The sequence below is a fragment of the Cebus imitator genome, unplaced genomic scaffold (assembly GCF_001604975.1).
Source record: "Cebus imitator isolate Cc_AM_T3 unplaced genomic scaffold, Cebus_imitator-1.0 Scaffold179, whole genome shotgun sequence".
Classification (NCBI taxonomy): Eukaryota; Metazoa; Chordata; class Mammalia; order Primates; family Cebidae; genus Cebus; species Cebus imitator.
In genome coordinates, this window is record NW_016107494.1 from 524587 (window position 1) to 542908 (window position 18322).

An 18322-nucleotide genomic window follows, 5' to 3' on the forward strand; every position below is an offset into this window, starting at 1 on the left:
TTTTTTTTTTTTAGTAGACATTTTTTACCATGTTGGTCAGGCTGGTCTTGAACCCCTGACCTTGTGATTTGCCCACCTCAGCCTCCCAGAGTACTGGAATTAAAGGCATGAGCCACTGCACCCAGCCTTGAGGTCTTATAACTAGTAAATGTCTAGGTCAAAGAACAAGTTGAATGAAAATTCTGATAAATTCTATTTAGAGTGTATCCAAAGAAAAAGGAAAAAGTCTAGGAGTCAGTGATATTAGATTCAGGGGAATGAGCTTCATAATTCTTAAAAATTAGTTCCAGAATAAAAAGGATTTTTAAAGTAACTGAGTAACGTCATAGGCAATGTGAATGTATAAAGGAATGGCTCGAAATATATTAATTTAGAAGGAAACAACAGGTTAAACAATAAGAGGTAAGAAACAAGGAATGAGAGAGACAAAGAGTGAGAATAACAGAAAGACAGAGGGGAAAGGAGAGAATGAGGAGGAAAATCAGGAAAAGGAGGAGAAATACAGAATTATGGATGTGATACTGGAATAGTATCACACCATTGTGAATCCATTTAAGAATTGCCATGTTAATTCTTACATGGAAGATTTGGAATAAAAGGATATTAAAAGGTATAAAAAATGTTAATGAATGAAAAGAAATCCTTATGCAATCCAAGGTCATTAATTTGAAGGAAGACTCATCAAGAAAGTGTGATCTAGAAATAGAGGCTGAGGCTGCTCCATTTCTAAAATCATTATGCTCTATAATCTTCCCGGATGCAAATATTTCATATTACTTCTTTTGTCCCATAGAAATATTTCCACAGCAACAAGGATTATGGTGCTGGCCTAAATGAGGGTATTTGTTAAAACTTAGCATGTTGACATCCTTCACCCCTCCAGGAACGTTGGCTAGGCTAGGACTGCATCTTGGAACAGAATTTTAGAGATGATCATCTCTTACATGAGAAGCAGGATCTAAATGATCCCTGGATGCACAATTTCCTGACTCTGTTGCTGTTATAGGTGGCAAGGCAACAGGAGTTGCATCACAGATGAAAAAGTAAGGCCGAAGAACACCAGAGAAGAGCTGGTTGAATGTGTATATATAAGATCCATTTGTGACGTTGTAAAATGAGACTTCACCGGCTTCATAGTCCAAGAAAATCCCAACGCAGCGGGGACTTTCCAGTCGGAGAAGAGGCACTGATGGGGAGGCAAGGACCATGTACTCATTCCCTTTCAGCAGCCACAGGGCCCAGACCCCGTTCTCGGGAGACGGTGTGGTTTCCCCCTTTCTTACCAGTGTGTCTTGACAGACCCCTAACCCCCACTCCGCTCCTTCTCCCACCTGCACCTCCCAGTAATGCCTTCCCGACGAGAAGGACTGCAAACCCAGGACACAAGGCCATGTGTCAAATCGCTCAGGGTTGCTGGGGACATCCCTCCACAGTTCTCCATCCTGCACACTGCGCAGGTCAGCAGTCAAGAGCAGACTTGGGTGCGCCGTGGCGGGATCCAGCTTTACATCCACTGTGGAAAGAATTTGGTGGAGCAGGTGAAAGGAAAGAAAGGACTGGTAGAAACTTAGGAAGCCACTGCAAAGAATAGTCCCACAGTTCCTCACTTTTCTCTCTCTAATAACTCCTAGAGAAAACAAATCAGTATTTCACCTTACAAGTGAAATATTCTTTATTACTTCATTATTCTTTATTCTATATTACTTTCTGGTCTATTCCACTGTTTCCTCTGCATAACTCAGAACTCATTAACTTCCCCAATGAAAACAATTAAGTGATGATGACAAAGCAAGTGAATAATCATTTAGTTTCATTTACATCTAAAGCATTTGTGTGTGTGTGTGTATGTGTGTGTGAGACGGAGTCTTACTATGTTGCCCAGGCTGGAGTTCAGAGGTATTTAGGGGCACAGCCATGGTACACTACAGCCTCAAACTCCTGGACTCAAGGGACCTCCTGTGTCTGCCTCCCCAGTATCTGGGACTCTAGGTGCACACCACCATGTCTGGCTTACATCCAAAACATTTGGGTACACGTAGGAGGATCCTCTGCATTTAACATAAAATTTATAAACCCCTTAGGGGTTTCTTTTTCTTAAAATCTATAGGAGAATTTTATTAACATGAAATCCACTACCTTCAAGATTATATTACTGTGGTAGGCAGAATTCTAAGACGGACCCCATGACCTTCACACCCTGGTGTTAGCCTTATGACTATGTTACATTATATGACAAGAGACAGATTATCTAGATGGGTCGAATCTAATCCCACAAGTTCTATAAAATCATAACGTTTTCTCTGGCTACTGGGTTGGTGGCAGCAGGAAAGGTCAATAAGACATGGATTTGATATCTCTTTGCTGGCTTTGAAGAGGGAAAGGTCACATGAGGAGAAAGACGAGTGAGTTCTAGAGCTGAGAGTGCTCTCCAGAGCTGGAATGGCCCCCAACCAACAGCCAGCAAGAAAACAGGAATCTCAGTACTGCCTTTGCATGGAACTGCATTATGCCAACAATCTGAATAAGCTCAGGGTTAAGATTCTTCCCCAGACCTACAGAGAAGCCTAGCCTAGCCAACACCCGTATTTGGGCCTTGAGGAAACCAAAGGAAGCAGAGGAGCCAGCTGATCCCACCTGGATGTCTATCTCCAGAACTGTGAGATACTAAATGGTATGGCTTTAAGCAGCTAAGCTTGCAGTGACTTGTTATATTAACAATTTAAAAAATTGATCCTGTGAAGTCCCAGCAAGACTGATGAGACATCTGACCCATATACATAGTAAATAAATATATCTAGATATGAAACTCAAGGAAGAAGGGAGAATGTAAAATATTCAGTGGATTTCCTTATAAGCATTCCTCATAGGTAGCAAGTTAATTAATAACACGGTTTGGATGTGTATCCCCTCGGAATCTCATGTTGAAATGTGGCTTAGCTTGCAAGAGCTGCTTGTTTAAGAGGAACCTGGAAGCCCCCCACTTCACTGCTTCCTTTCTTGCCATGTGATATGCTGGCTCCCCCTTTGCTTTCCACCATGACTGGAGGTTTCCTGAGGCCTCGCCAGATGCAGGTGCCAGCACCATGCTTCCTGTACAGTCTACAGAACCATGAGCCAAAATAAACCACATATCCTTATATTAACAAAATACCCAGCCTCAGGTATTTCTTTATAGCAAGGCAAAAACAGACTAACATGTGAATATAGTTTGATTTTTAACATCAGAACAAGTACTCCTTCTACTGCTACTGCTATTGCCACGGTACTACCCACTACTGCCACTGCCACTACACTTATTTGCCTCTAAACACTTCTAGTGAACTTTTTTTTTTAAATTGAGACAGAGCCTTGTTCTGTTGCCCAGTCTGGAGTGCAGTGGTGCAATCACGGCTCACTGCAGACTCCACCTCCCAGACTCAAGCAATCCCCCCACCTCAGCCTTCTGAGTAGCTGGGACTACAGGCATGCACCACCTTACCCAGCTAGTTTTCTGTATTTTTTGTAGAGATGGGGTTTTGCCATGTTGCCCAGGCCGGTTTGAAACTCCTGACCTCACGTGATCCACCCATCTTAGCCTCCCAAAGTTCTGGGATTACAGGCGTGAGCCACCACAGCCAGCCTAGTAAACTCTTCTTGATATCCAACCTGAGTGGTCACATAACTGCCCACTGCATTATTTATATTAACTCACGCAGCCACCCTGACGGTCACCACAGTCATCCCTGCATTACACAAGAGTAGATTCAGAGTCAAAGAGTTGATGTGGTTTTCCAGACTCTAGAGATGAATAACAGAGGCTGGGAGGTAGGCCTCCACTGAGTGTGCATTTAACATAGGTCATGTGTCCCCACGCCATTCCTGCTCCGGCACACCTGGCTGCGTCATTTCTAACAAAAGAGGACTGTGAAATGGCTTTTGACGTGGTCTATATCCTATTCCTCTCCCTACCATTTCTCTCCTAAACTCAATTCTTCATCATGATATGACCACACTCCACCCCAACTGCTCATGTCCATCTTCCCAGGGGCCTCCACTTTGATGAATGGTTATTTGTCATAGTTCATCTTAAATGATGTTTCTGTAGCTCTCAACACTACTGAGAATCCATTTGTCCGAAAAGTCTCCTGTTTCCAAAGATAACACTCATCCATGTCTCCCCTTCCTCTCTGCCTGCTACTCCTTGGCCCTGTTTGCTGTTCTCCTCTCCTCGTCCACCACCACTGGAGAAACCTGTGGTCCCAAGACTTGGGCCTCTTCTTTCTCTCTCAGCTCACTCCCTATCTACCCGGGGCTTGGCTGGCTCATTGCTTTGATAAACTTCCATTCATATGATGACTGATTCTCAATGCATGTCCTTAGGTTTGACCTTTACCCTGAAACTCCATATTGTACATTCATCTGTTTACCTGACACCAATATTTGGATATTTAGCACTCATCGCAATAACCACGTGTCCAAAACCCAACCTCCTCCTTCTGCTTCAAGTGCAGCTTTCCTCATCAATATAAGTGGCAATCACATTTTGCCAGTTTGTAAGATCCAAAACCTTGGAATCATTCCTGGCTGTTCTTTTTTATGGCACACCATACATAATCCAACAGCAAATCTTACCAGCTCTGCCTTCAGTATATAACAATCTGTCCATCTTGCGGCACCTTCAGTAATAACATCTGTACCAACATAATCATCTCTCACCAAATTACTCCAAAAATCCTTAGCTGTTTTTCCCATGTCAATCTTCTCTTCTCTGTAATTTACTTACAAGAATGCATATAGAGTGATCCTCAGAAAACATTAGTACAAACTATTTTTCTTTTTCTATTTTTTGAGAAAGAGCCTCAATCTTGTTGCCCAGGCTGGAGTGCAGTGGCACGATCTCAGCTCACTGCAACCTCCATCTCCTGGGTTCAAGCAATTCTCCTGCCTCAGCCTCCCAAGTAGTTGGGTGTGGGCTAATTTTTTTTTTTTTTTTTGAGACGGAGTTTCGCTCTTGTTACCCAGGCTGGAGTACAATGGCGCGATCTCGGCTCACCGCAACCTCCGCCTCCTGGGTTCAGGCAATTCTCCTGCCTCAGCCTCCTGAGTAGCTGGGATTACAGGCACACACCACCATGCCCAGCTAATTTTTTGTATTTTTAGTAGAGACGGGGTTTCACCATGTTGACCAGGATGGTCTCGATCTCTTGACCTCGTGATCCACCCGCCTTGGCCTCCCAAAGTGCTGGGATTACAGGCTTGAGCCACCGCGCCCGGCCAATTTTTATATTTTTAATAGAGATGGGTTTTCATCGTGTTGGCTAGGCTGGTCTCAAATTCCTGACTTCAAGTGATCTGCCCACCTTGGCCTCCCAAAGGGCTGAGATTAAAGGCATGAGCCATGGTGCCTGGCCCAATCATCTTTCAGTGATGTCCTATGTCACTCAGGGATAAAGTATCATACTCAGAGTGGCTTGCCTGTCTAGCCCTTCCTTGGTCTCTCCAACCCTCCTGTCATTTACTCTGCCAGAGAGTCCTCACACTGGCATCCTCACGGCTCCTGGAACACACCTGCCATCCTCCATGTCAGGCCTTAGTGTTCATTTCTGCTGCCTGAATGCTTTCTTCCAGATCACATGTTTGCTGGGCTATCCGCTACAGGCCAAGGTCTTCCCTGGTCACCTTATTCAAAACTAGAACTTCTTGTTACCCTTTTCACACTCCTTTTAATTTTCCTCAATAACCTGTATCATCCACTTACAGTCTGTGTATTTTGATTAAGTAAATATCTGCAACACAAAGCTATGGACTGTAGTAGCGTATTTTGTTGCTGTTGTTGAATGATATATTCCAACGTTTAAAAGAATGGATGAGATAAAATGAGTAATACATTTTGAATTGATTATTTCATTCAATAGAAATAAATATTGATATGAGGTTACCTGTGTCTGATGGTGACATGATAACTTTAATCAAGTCAGGCATTTAGTACATATTCATCTGCCCATGAGAACGTGGGTACTATGGTGAGGAGATGGGTTTTCTCGTTAAGGAGACATTACAATCTTTCTCTGTAAGTAGTGAAGTGACCATTCAGACACAGACTATTTTCATTACTTGGGATAAATTAGATTTTAAAATGAAATTTTAAAAAAATACTGAATCTATACTGTTTTAAAGAATAACACAATCAGACTGAACAAACTAAATTTTTGTGACACTGCTTATTCCTACATAAAAATAATTAACAATATTTTTGGCTTTATTGACTAATTCAAGCAAATCATCAAATTCTCAGCCAGTATATTAAACCAAACTTCTTGTTAATTGATAACTGCAATGCTTTCATATTGATTACTTTCAGGAGGTGGGGTGCTTTCAAATGTTTCATTTTGTCCTCCAAACAGTTTTTTTAGCATTTTATAAACAAGGAAAAATGGAAATTTACTGGGACTAACGTTACTCATATCACAGCTAATAGGAGATAAACTACAATTTTGCACCCATTGTTCTAACCAAATATAGACTCTATGCGTGGCCGTGACTCTGATGTTCTTCATGAATATACCAATCCTCATTCTTCTGGCATGGTGTACTCTCCCACTGAAGGAGGGCAGGGAATTTTACCCTAAAATATGGCACCCTGGTAAACCCATTATTTTAAAGCAAAGGTCCTTGGAGACCAGCACACACTGGAGGAAGCTTTATTCTAACAGTCATTTATCTGCCTAAAGTCTCTGTGTTCTTAAATAATTTAGCTCATACTGCAGGAAGACAGACTTAATCTGTGAACACACCTGGACAAACTTTAGTCACAAACCACTGTCTACTTTTCAACAGACTTTGTCCCAAGCCACTGTATGTACATCAAGCCCAAAGAATCCTCGAAAAAAATCATTTACTATCCCCCTAAAATCACCCACATCTCCCCATCTTCCTTTCCTCCAATAAAGAAGGGTATGTAAGCATCTGCATCCCACCGAGTTACTGGGTAATTACTCTCCTGCAGTTCCACTGTGCTATGAATGTTACAACTTTTCTATGCCTGTGTTCCTATTTGTCTTTGGTCAGTTGATTTTCAGCAAACATTCCTAGGGAAAGGGGAAAGTTCTGCCTTGCCCTCTACACTGTCTCCTTTACAGTTTGGCATAGCCATGAAATCTCAGCAAGGTCACATGCCCCATTCAGCATGGATGCCTTTAAGAGGAGTGCATGAGTCACCACACCACTGATACTGTGAAGGATATATTTGGTCTACATCCTGTTTACTGACATACAGTTCTTAAAATCCTTGGAATTTCCAGAAAGACAAGTGTCTTTTGTATGCTAGTGGGATGACTTGTAGTTGGTGACCCCCAGAAAGCCCCCACTGGGTGTGGGTTACCAGGGGCACCAGCCACGTGATTAGAGGCTGGAAACTTTCAGTCCTGTGTGCCACGCCCCCACCCACCTCTGAAGAAGAGAAGGGTGGGTTGATAAACCAATGGCCTATGACTTAATCAATCATGTCTACATAGTGCTTCCATAAAAAGTCAAAAGAGGCCAGGTCTGATGGCTCATGCCTGTAATCCCAGCACTTTGGGAGGCCGAGGCAGGTGGATCACGAGGTCAAGAGATTAAGGCCATCCTGGCTAACAAGGTGAAACCGCATCTCTACTAAAAATACAAAAATTAGCGGGGCGTGGAGGCATGTGCCTATAGTCTCAGCTACTCTGGAGGCTGAGGTAGAATTGCTTGAACCTGGGAGGCGGAGGTTGCAGTGAGCCGAGATTGCACCACTCCACTCCAGTGAGACTCCATCTCAAAACAAAAACAAAAACAACCAAAAGAACTGAGTTCTGAGGCGTTCCAGATAGCTGAACACATGGCGGTTCTGAAGGTAGCATGCCTACAGGGTGTGAAGCTCCATACCGCTTCTCACAAACCTCGCCCTATGAATCTCTTCCAGCTGTTCATCTGTATCCTCTGTAACACCCATTATAATAAGTGAGTAAAAATGTGTCCCTGAGTTCTGCGAGCTGGTTCAGGAAATTAGGTGAACTCAAGAAGGAGGTAGTGGGAACCCCAATTTACAGTCAGTTGGTCAGAATCATAGGCCACAACCTGTGCTTGTGACCAGCATATGAAGTGGGGTCAGTCTGTGGGACTAAACCCTCAACCTGTGGGACCTGATGCCATCTCCAGGTAGATAGTGTCAAAATCAAATGGCAGGGAAGGACTTCTGGCTGGAGCATCTGCTGGAGAACAGATTGGCTGTTTGCGGGAGAAATCCCCACACATTTTGGTGACCAGAAGTGATATGCTGTATTGATGCTGTAAAGAGAACTTATCCCCCATCCCTTTAATAACCTTGCCCTTGTGTATGGCTCCCAGCACCAGCAGGAAGGTGGAGCTCTGTCAGCATGGGTCCCAGAGTGAGGAGAGGTACCACAGAAGGCCCCACACCCAGTAACAAACCAACAGCACACTCTCAAAATAAATATCCGCTGATGTGGGCCACTGAGACTTCAGGTTCTGTGGGTCACTGCGGCTGACTGGCACACTGCAATACTAGGCAAACCCCACGCACTGAATTCCCAATCCCTAAAGTGCAAACTACCTTGGAATTTCCTCAGCATTTCCCTCCTCCCAGGGATGCGACATGCTGTCCTCAGTTCCATGGGGATGTTCTCTGCTTCCAGCCTCGTGACAGCCTTACTTCTGAGAAGAGCACAGAAACCACAGAAGTCAGCAGCGCCATCCACCAGCTCCTCTGCCTCTCCCAATCCCTTCACCAATTCAGAAAGCAGACACACCTACTCAGGACTCCTCTTACACCCTGAAAAGGAAAGAAAAACACAAACTGCATGAGCTGGACCTCCAAATTGCTTTTCACAGTCAGACTAGGGACACCATGAAAATTTCCTTAGAAATTACTGGAAAACATTAACGATTAAGATACAATTATAGGGGACAATAAAACTATTTTCTCTTTTTTTTTTGAGATGGAGTTTCACTCTTGTTGCCCAGGTTGGAGTGCAACAGTGCAATCTTGGCTCACTGCAACCTCTGCCTCCCAGGTTCAAGTGATTCTCCTGCCTCAGCCTCCCGAGTAGCTGGGATTACAGATGCCCACCAAACACCTGGCTAAATTTTTTTGTATTTTTAGTAGAGACAGGGTTTCACCATGTTGACCAGGCTGGTCTCGAACTCCTGATCTCAGGTGATCCACCCACCTCAGCCTCCCAAAGTACTGGGGTTACAAGCATGAGTCACTGTGCCTGGCCAAATCTCTTTTCTTTAAAGCCACACAAAATTTAGATTAATTCCTGTAACATCTATCAATTTATCTTCTGAATTAATAATTCTGGCACTTGGATATTGTAGCAGAGTAACATTCTGCATGTAATTCAGACGGAATAGGATAAAATAGATCCTAAGAACTTGTAGAATTTATTTGGAGGGCAGGGAAAGGTTCCTCAAATAAAGACACAAAATGTTTCCCTAAATGTCTTTATAAGAATTACAAATTCCTAATTCTTTGAACCAACATACCAGAGCCATTCATATCGAGTAGGTTACCTAAGTAGATTAAAAAAGAAAGCCTTTAATAACTAGCAACAATTTTTCTCAAAGTAGATTATTAAATAAATATATCTGTAATATATTTATTACATTAATAATTGTATTTGGGATACATTTTCCCTCCCCCCTTAAAAACAGTCACCAGTCAGATAAGTCCTGATGGCATAAAAGCAGGGAAAAAAAAATCTGCTTTACCCTGTATGGGAATGTCAGGCCTCGGTCCTGGCCTTTGGGGGTAAAATGTAGCTTATTAGTACCAGGAAAGAAAGGGAAAGGAAAGTGTAAAAATATACAGCCTGGGCAACATAACCAAGCCTCATGTCTACTAAAACTTTTTACAAAATTAGCTGGGCATGGTGGTGCACACCTGTAGTCCCAGCTACTCAGGAGGCAGAGGCACAAGGATTGCCTGATCTAGGAGACTGAGGCTGCAATGAGCTATGATCATGCCACTGCACTGCAGCCTGAGTGACAGAACGAGATCCTGTCTTTTAAAAAAAATAGATACATTATTCAAGAATTTATCCTCCCTATAATTTGTTTTATAACATCTATTTGGTGGTAAAGTGCTAAATTTAAATGGTTGTTACGTGAGACATGGTGAGTTAAGGCAATAAATGTTATTGTTGAAACTGTCAAGCCAGACACGGGGGCTCATGCCTATAATCCTAGCACTCTGGGAGGCCAAAGTGGATGGATCACCTAAGGTCAGGAATTCAAGACCAGCCTGGCCAACATGGCAAAACCCTGTCTCTACTAAAAATACAACAACAACAACAAAAATTAGCCAGGTGCATTGGCACATGCCTGTAATCCCAGCTACTCAGGAGGCGGAGGCAGGAGAATCGCTTGAGCCCATGAGGTGGAGGTTGCAGTGAGCCAAGTTCACACCACTGTACTCCAGGCTAGGCAACAGAGTGAGACTCTGTCTCAAAAAAAACAAAAAAAAAGAAAGAAACTGTCAAAGTTCTTGTGTTTATTTGCTATCTGCTATTTAGAAAATTAACTCCTTTCTGACTCTAGTTTACTAAGGAAATGAACATAACAATAATAATAAAATATAATTTATATATCTTTTATATATATATATATGCATATATATATATAAAAGATAAAATGAGACAAATTAAACTGCTTTATAAATTCATTCATTTAATGCTCCCCTGACACGTCACCAGTACTGTTTAGTCACTGTACTTGTAAATATTATACAGATAATTAATATGATTATTTATATTCATGGTCTTTCAGTGTCTAGAACTAAGTCTGAAAAGGTAGAATCTGTGGGTCAGCTGTTAAATGAGGACATGAATCACTTAGTTTAGAACTCCCTGAATGAGTCATTGGGGAGGAGACAGAAGTCGACCCAGATAGGCTGGGCGCAGCGGCCCACATCTGTAACCCCAGCACTTTGGGAGGCTCAGGCAGGCAGATCACCTGAGGTTGGGAGTTCAAGACCAGCCTGACCAAGATGGAGAAACTCCGTCTCTACTAAAAATACAAAAAATTAGCCTGGCTGGTGGCACATGCCTGTAATCCCAGCTACTAAGAAGACTGAAGGAGGAGAATCGCTTGAACCCGCGAGGCAGAGGTTGTGGTGAGCTGAGATCATGTCATTATTATACTCCAGCCTGGGCAACAAGAGCAAAACTCCATCTCCAAAAAAAGAAGTCGCCCAGATAAATTCCTGTTGGCATTGATTCTATCAAGAAAACACAGATTCATCAACAACTGCGGCTTTCGCTGTTCACTGGGATATGATGTCTCCACAGAGGATTAAAAGCAAAGATTTCCTTTTACTGTTATTTGTCTTTCTGTTCTCTAATCCCAAATAGATTGGGAGCAAACTACACAGGAGTCCACGTAACCCCTCCTCACCGTGCCTGAAACAGGCATGCAACGTGGGCCAGGAAACAAGTGTTTGCTTTACAATCCAGTATAACAGTTTCAAGTTGGACAATTTAAATCATTATTCACCCTTTTGGCTGTGACACTGAAATGTGTCATGCAGACTTTCTGGGTTAGCCATCACTGAAAAACTGCAGTGCCTTCGTGACAACCTGACTGTGAGGTTTCAAGAAACACTTCGTCACCAGCAGAGGGCAGCCTGTCCTTTTCCTAGCTGTTTACATTCTCAGAAATCATTAACTTAATTTTAATTTAAAAAATTATTTAGTCCTTAATATGAACCATACGCTGTTTGTTTGTTTTTTGAGAGAGGGTCTTGCTGTGTTGCCCAGGCTGGTCTCAATTTCCTTGGACCAAGCGATCCTCCTGTCTCAGCCTCTGTAGTAGCTGGAACTGCAGGCATGTGCCACCATGCCAGATTCAAACTATAGAATTCTCTAGAATCTCACGATTCTGAGTAAATTCTAGGGTGTTTAAGCTGCCTTTTGAGAAATTCTAGGGTGTTTAAGCTGCGTTCTGAGAAATTCTAGGGTGCCGTTTCCTAAAGAACACAAATGCCAAAGTGTTTGTCTCTGAAAGCCACTGTCCTTGTCTCCCACGTCAGTCTCACATCTGCCTGCTTTTGTGGCACCCGGCCTCACCTCCAGCAGGCCAAGGGCTGGGCGCTGGCACCTCTCCTCCAGCTCATCTGCCAGTTCCTTCAGGGCCTTGCTGTGCTGGGCCAGCCGGCCCTTGCTCTCACGCAGTCTCTGCAGGGTCACTCGCTCCTCCTCCTCTAGCCGCCGCAGCTGCAGTTGCTCCTCCTGGGCCAGGAAGCCACGATGCTTCTCAAACTCCAAGCGGAAGCGCTGCCTCTGCATTTCCACTTTCTCCTGAGGTGACACAGTGGATCACGTCATCACACTTGGCCTCCTGCAGCTGTGTACAGGATGATGCTGGAGAAGGCAACATCCAGCATTTCCTGAGCTCCGTAACTCTGTGGACTGACTGGCTGCATTCCAACAACATGGGCAGACTGCAGTCCATTCATATAAGAAGCAGCCCAGTAGAGTTTTCTTTTCTTCTGAGACAGAGTCCCACTCTGTCACCCAGGCTGGAGTGCAGTGGCACGTTCTTAGCTCACTGCAACCTCCATCTCTCGAGTTCCAGTTATTCTTCTGCCTTAGCCTCCCAAGTAGCTGGGACTACAGGTGGACACCACCATGCCCAGCTGATTGTGCGTGTGTGTGTGTGTGTGTGTGTGTGTGTGTGTGTATGTATTTTTAGTAGAGATGGGGTTTCATCATGTTGGCCAGGCTGACCTCGTGATCCACTGGCCTCGGCCTCCCAAAGTGCTAGGATTACAGGCATGAGCCACTGTGCCCAGCCAAGTGTTCAAACTAAAGTTTGAAAAATAATGTTGGACTGGGGTTCCCATTTTGCCATAGGCTTTGGGGTGAGGCACTTTCATATTCAAGTTTCAGCAAAATACACAAAATGTGAGATTTCAGTGAAGTTGAGGCGGGAGGATTGCTTAAGGCCAGGAGTTCAAGATCAGCCTGGGTAACAAAGCAAGCCGCAACCCCATCTCTAAAAAAATTAAAATCAACTAGCTGGGCATGGTGGTAAGCTCTGCAGTTCCAGCTACCCACAAGGCTGAGGTGGGAGGATCACTTGAGCCTAACAGCTCGAGGCTGCAGTAAACGATGACTGCACCACTGCACTTCAGCCTGGGCAAGAGAGCAAGACTCCATCTCTTTAAAAATGTGGGGAAAAGAAGAATATGTGGATTACAGTTAAATATCTATTAAACTGCAAGAACAGTGATTAGCATAGAGCAGTGACACAACAGAAGTTACTATTTACCAGTAGATTACTCACTAGAACCACTCGAAACAACTGAATCTTGAAGAAATATTAGAGACCTAGAATTGTTTGAATAAGAAAGGCCTAGAGATGAGAAAATATGAATGCTGTTTCATAATATGGTAATAGTGAACACAACCATAAGCCTAACGTTCTCTACAAAGCCAAGAAAGAACTAAGCGATGCTCAGCCACGGTTTCAGCGTTCACATCAGGGAACTAATCCTGACTGCTACCCAAATCTCACATCTACAGTTTTTGAATAGACCTAAGGAACATACTTTGTCACAGGTTTATTTGGTAGATTTTCTTCTCCCAAGGTGAGTATACAAGAAGCTAACTTTAAACTGAGTTTGACAGGCAAATCATTCCCTCGAAGTACCCATACCTCGGATTCTCTGTCCTGTTTTTATTGATTGCATTTTTTGTATATATTCATGGGGTACAAATGCAGTTTTATTACATTGTTATATTGCTTCATAGGTAAAGTCATTTGCCTGTTTTTAAATGTGGTTATCTTCTTGCTTTGACTAAAAGGCAGAAGCTATCACCTTTTTAAACTCTAAACATCCCCTAAGACTTAACTCCTTCCTTTCATTTTCCATCTCTACTTCCACCATTTTTTTTTTTTTAAGATGGAGTCTCACTCTGTCACCCAGGCTGGAGTGCAGTGGTACAATCTCGGCTCACTGTAAGCTGTACCTCCCAGGTTCAAACGATTCTCCTGCCTCAGCCTCCTGAATAGCTGGGATTACAGGCACCTGCCACTACACCCAACTAATTTTTGTATTTTTAGTAAAGACAGGGTTTCACCATGTTGGTCAGGCTGGTCTCAAACTCCCAACCTCAGGTGATCCTCCCACCTCAGTCTTCCAAAGTGCTGGGATTACAGGCATAAGCCACCATGACTGGCCCCTTCTACCATTTTCTAGATCACCAGATTCAGAAGACTTCACCTTGTTTCTGAAATCAGTCAACTCTGAACTCCATGTGGTGATTCCTGAAAGATGTAACTCATGTAAATATGAGAAGCTGTCTTCATATCAGAGGCTGGGCTGTGGTGGGGTGGGGCAAGTAACACAGCCGCTAGAAAAGAGTAGAGTCATACCTGGGGCGTGAGGGAGGGTGTGGTGGGAAGCGATTTGCCTGCAATTCATCTTCCTTTCACACCACCCTCTTGAGCAGAACTATATCTGCAGATAGAGAAAGAGGAAAGGTTGTTCTGTAGTATTTAGAAACCTTTTTACCAAACATGTGCTTGCTGTACTTGGCTCACACGGATACATTCTTGATGGTAATGATCATGCAAGTTTACCTGGCTTAGAACAAAGATATTAGTATCATCCCTACTTAAGAATAATGGGTAGAGGGCTTAAAGCATGCAGGATCTCAGATCTCCGAATATGGGGATTCTGATTTTATAGATCTATGGTCAAGCCAGGATTGAAAACAATGGACTTGTATTTCAGCCTGAAAAGAACAAACATTATTAATCAATATTACAATAAAATAATGTACATCCTATCACTAGGTACATTACATGTCAATAATGTACATTATTTAATATTGTAAAGATTTGTTCTTACTCTTTTTATCTCTATTGCCACTACCCAATCCAAACTATGCTTTACTAGCTTGCTCTTACTGTAAAACCCATTGTCATATCCCTATCACCTAGAATTGCACCTTATACTGTCACTACTAGTTTAAAAATATTTGTTAATAATATTGACAAACAAGCTTGTCAGTATTAACATTAATAAGTTTTACTACTTCTTCACACATCTGAGGAACGTCAGGTACTGATGTTATTAACATCCATATTATTTAATATTGATAACTTTTATCCTTTCCTAGCACTATGTACAGTATTTACCTATAATGTACATTTTTCTTCTGGGGTAAGTGTTATCCTTTCCTATCACTATGTATATATATTATAATCTAGTACTGTAGTAAATGTAGAAAAATGTAGTTAAAAAATAGTCTTTATGGCCAGGCATGGTGGTTCACACCAAGGCGGGTGGATCACAAGGTCAAGAGTTCAAGACCAGCCTGATCAAGTTAGCGAAACCCCGTCTTTACTTAAAAAAAAATACAAAAATTAGGCAGGCACAATGGCAGGTGCCTGTAATCCCAGCTACTCAAGAGGCTGAAGCAGGAGAATCGCTTGAACCCAGGCAGCAGAGGTTGCAGTGAGTCAAGATCGCTCCACTGCACTCCAGTCTGGGCGACAAAGTGAAACTCCATCTCAAAAAAAAAAGTCTTTATGTAATATCTGTGTAAAGATGGAGTATAAGATTAAATTTTCAAAGAAAAGAAGGAAAGAATTAGAAATATATAGAGTGATCAGAAAAGAAGAGTTATTTGGAAAAGGAAAAAGAATAGGAATATTCTGTCCAGTATAACCTATTATATATATATATCGTATTATGTAATACACTATATGAATATATACAACTATACACACAGTTTCTATATATAGTTTCTCAATCTTGACAATATAGACATCTTGAACACATCAGTTTTTCTTGTAAGTTATGGGGACTGTCCTGTGGACTACAGGGTGTTAAGCTGCATTCCTGCCTCTACTAGATGATAGGTGTATAGCACCCACCCTTCCTCAGTTGTGACAACCAAAAATATCTCCAGATATTGCAAAATGTATCTAAGGGGGGGGGGTGTCGCCCCAGACTGAGAATCACTGTGTGTATGTGAATCACTGTGTGTATGTGTGTGTGTGTGTGTATACATGTGTGCACACACATGTGCATAAACAAAACATTAAGGGAATAAAAAGAGCTGGTGAGGTGTAAAAAAGATGGAATATGTGTATAGATGATCAAAAAAAGGCTGCATGTTCAAATTATTCCCTGTATATAAGATGATCATCTTGTGCTGTAGTTTCATCTGTTACAAAGTTGTGAAATATTCATTATTTCATTCACCTAATATTTTTAAACCAGTAGTGACAGTATAAGATGTTATTCTATGTGATAGGGATACAGCAGTGGATTTCACAGTAAGATCAAGCTAGTAAAGTTACTGAATTATAATTTGGATTGGGTGATGGCAATAGAGACCAAAACAAAAATGAACCATATCATTTGAGGGGACAGGGATGATCCAGGATGGCCCTGAGATGTTCTTCTTGAGCAACTATAGAGATGGAACAAAAGTGCTAGAGAATGGATGATGCTTGAAGACTTATTGATCCAAACCTGGATCCTTCAAACACACAAGCCTCCTAAAGCCCCAACATGCTCTTACCTTCCAAATGACAGTCTTTTTCCCCAAGTTGGCCTCCTGAGTCAAGGCCTCCTCCATCTCTTTCCTCACAAGTTCCAGAGCCATCTGGAGCTGTACCTGTTTGGGAAGATATTCCAAAGCTGTTACAGATGCCTGACGTCAGTCAGTACCCGACGTCACTCAGATGTGAGAGGAAATACAAAGATCAACTTAAACAGTCCCTAGAAAGCACATAAAAATGTTCAATATCATTAAAAACTAAACAAATGTATTTTAGTTTTAGAGTCAGGGTCTCACTCTGTCACTCAGGTTGTTACACAGTGATGCGATCATGGCTCACTGCGGCCTCCAACTCCTGGGCTCAAGTGATCCTCCCACCTCAGCCTCCCAAGTAGCTAGGACTCCAGGCACATGTCATTATACCCAGTTAATTTTGTTTTCTGTAGAGATGGGGTCTCATTATGTTGTCCAGGCTGATGTCAAACTGCTGGCCTCCAGAGAGTGTCCCATTTTAGCCTCTAAATGTGCTGGGATTACAGGCATGAGGCACGGTGCCTACCTCCCTAAATGTATTTTAATGCCAGATACAATCAAGTATTTATCTAAAAGTATGCTCACTTCATCACTATATATGATAGAATAACTAAAATGTTAAAAATAGGGAAGAAAAAACATTAATAGGATAGAATTAAAATAAGACATTACAGAATGTTTCATGACAAGAAATAAAATAACATCAATAGATAAGAATATTTTACAAAACAACATTAATTTTGAAAACAATGTGCTTGTAATGGATATATTGAAACTGGGCTGACGTAAATGAGAAGGATATTAGATGAAATGTCATCTATTGGTGTTTGGTTGAAGAGTGATGCTATAATATCTCTATATTTCAACTTCTTGAAGTTATTGATTATGATAAAACACGCGTTTATTATTGTATTATTAGTAGTACTATTAGGTCAGAAGAAACTTGGTAGGTTAACATATTTCATATGAAAAAATACAATATACTTTAAATCTTACAATAAGTAAAAATACAATGGGAACTAAATCTCCCTTTAATGATAGGGCCCTCGCTAGAGGTAAATGTGTGCATTTTATTTACAGAAAACACCCACAAAGATACATATAAAAACAGGATTTTAATTTAAAAATTCTATTCTCAAAGTTACTCAATAAATCCTACATACACATCAATTGTTTTTAAAAGGAGAATATTATAATTGTTATACATAAAATAACAGTAGAATTCATGATACCATTTGACCCAGCCAGGGAAGTGGCATTTGTTTTGGTGTTTACAAAGAACCGAGTAGTTTGACACTTGTAGATAGATAAAAGCTCCCGCAGGCCAAACAGACTGTCAGCAAAAGCAAGCAGATGTGGCACACTTAGGACAACAGTGATTCAGCTGAATTTGCTGGGTCTCCTGGTCGGTTAAGACAGGAGCTATAGAAAAATAACTTACGGCCCTAGAAAGCTTTCACTGACAGGCTCAGAAGTTTAGACAATATTTATTTGGTATTTCACTGAATCACTAGGGAAAATACAGAGAACACCTTTAGAAATATTACAGTAGAGGCCCGGGGCGGTGGCTTACTCCTGTAATCCCAGCACTTTGGGAAGTGGAGGTGGGAGGATCACGAGATCAGGAGTTCAAGACCAGCCTGGTTAACATGGTGAAACCCCGTCTCTACTAAAAATACAAAAATTAGCTGGGCGTGGTGGTGCGTGGCTGTAATCCCTGCTACTCGGGAGGCTGAGGCAGGAGAACT

The 18322-nt window shown here is 42.1% G+C and overlaps 1 protein-coding gene across 2 annotated transcripts in view; it reads right to left on the bottom strand.

Moving 5' to 3' along the window:
- The window catches only part of TRIM58 (tripartite motif containing 58), a 19758-nt gene continuing 1436 nt past the window's right edge, over window positions 1–18322 (bottom strand). Inside the window, exons 2-6 of one of the 2 annotated variants that reach the window (XM_017545335.2) lie at window positions 16563–16658; window positions 12090–12320; window positions 8772–8794; window positions 8576–8676; window positions 1–1513 (exon numbers count right to left, since the gene is read on the bottom strand). In XM_017545335.2, coding sequence (XP_017400824.1) covers window positions 924–1513; window positions 8576–8676; window positions 8772–8794; window positions 12090–12320; window positions 16563–16658 — 1041 coding nt within the window. In that variant the 3' untranslated portion in view covers window positions 1–923. The remainder of the gene's footprint in view (window positions 1514–8575; window positions 8677–8771; window positions 8795–12089; window positions 12321–16562; window positions 16659–18322) is intronic. The other variant, XM_017545337.2, reaches the window with a different exon arrangement.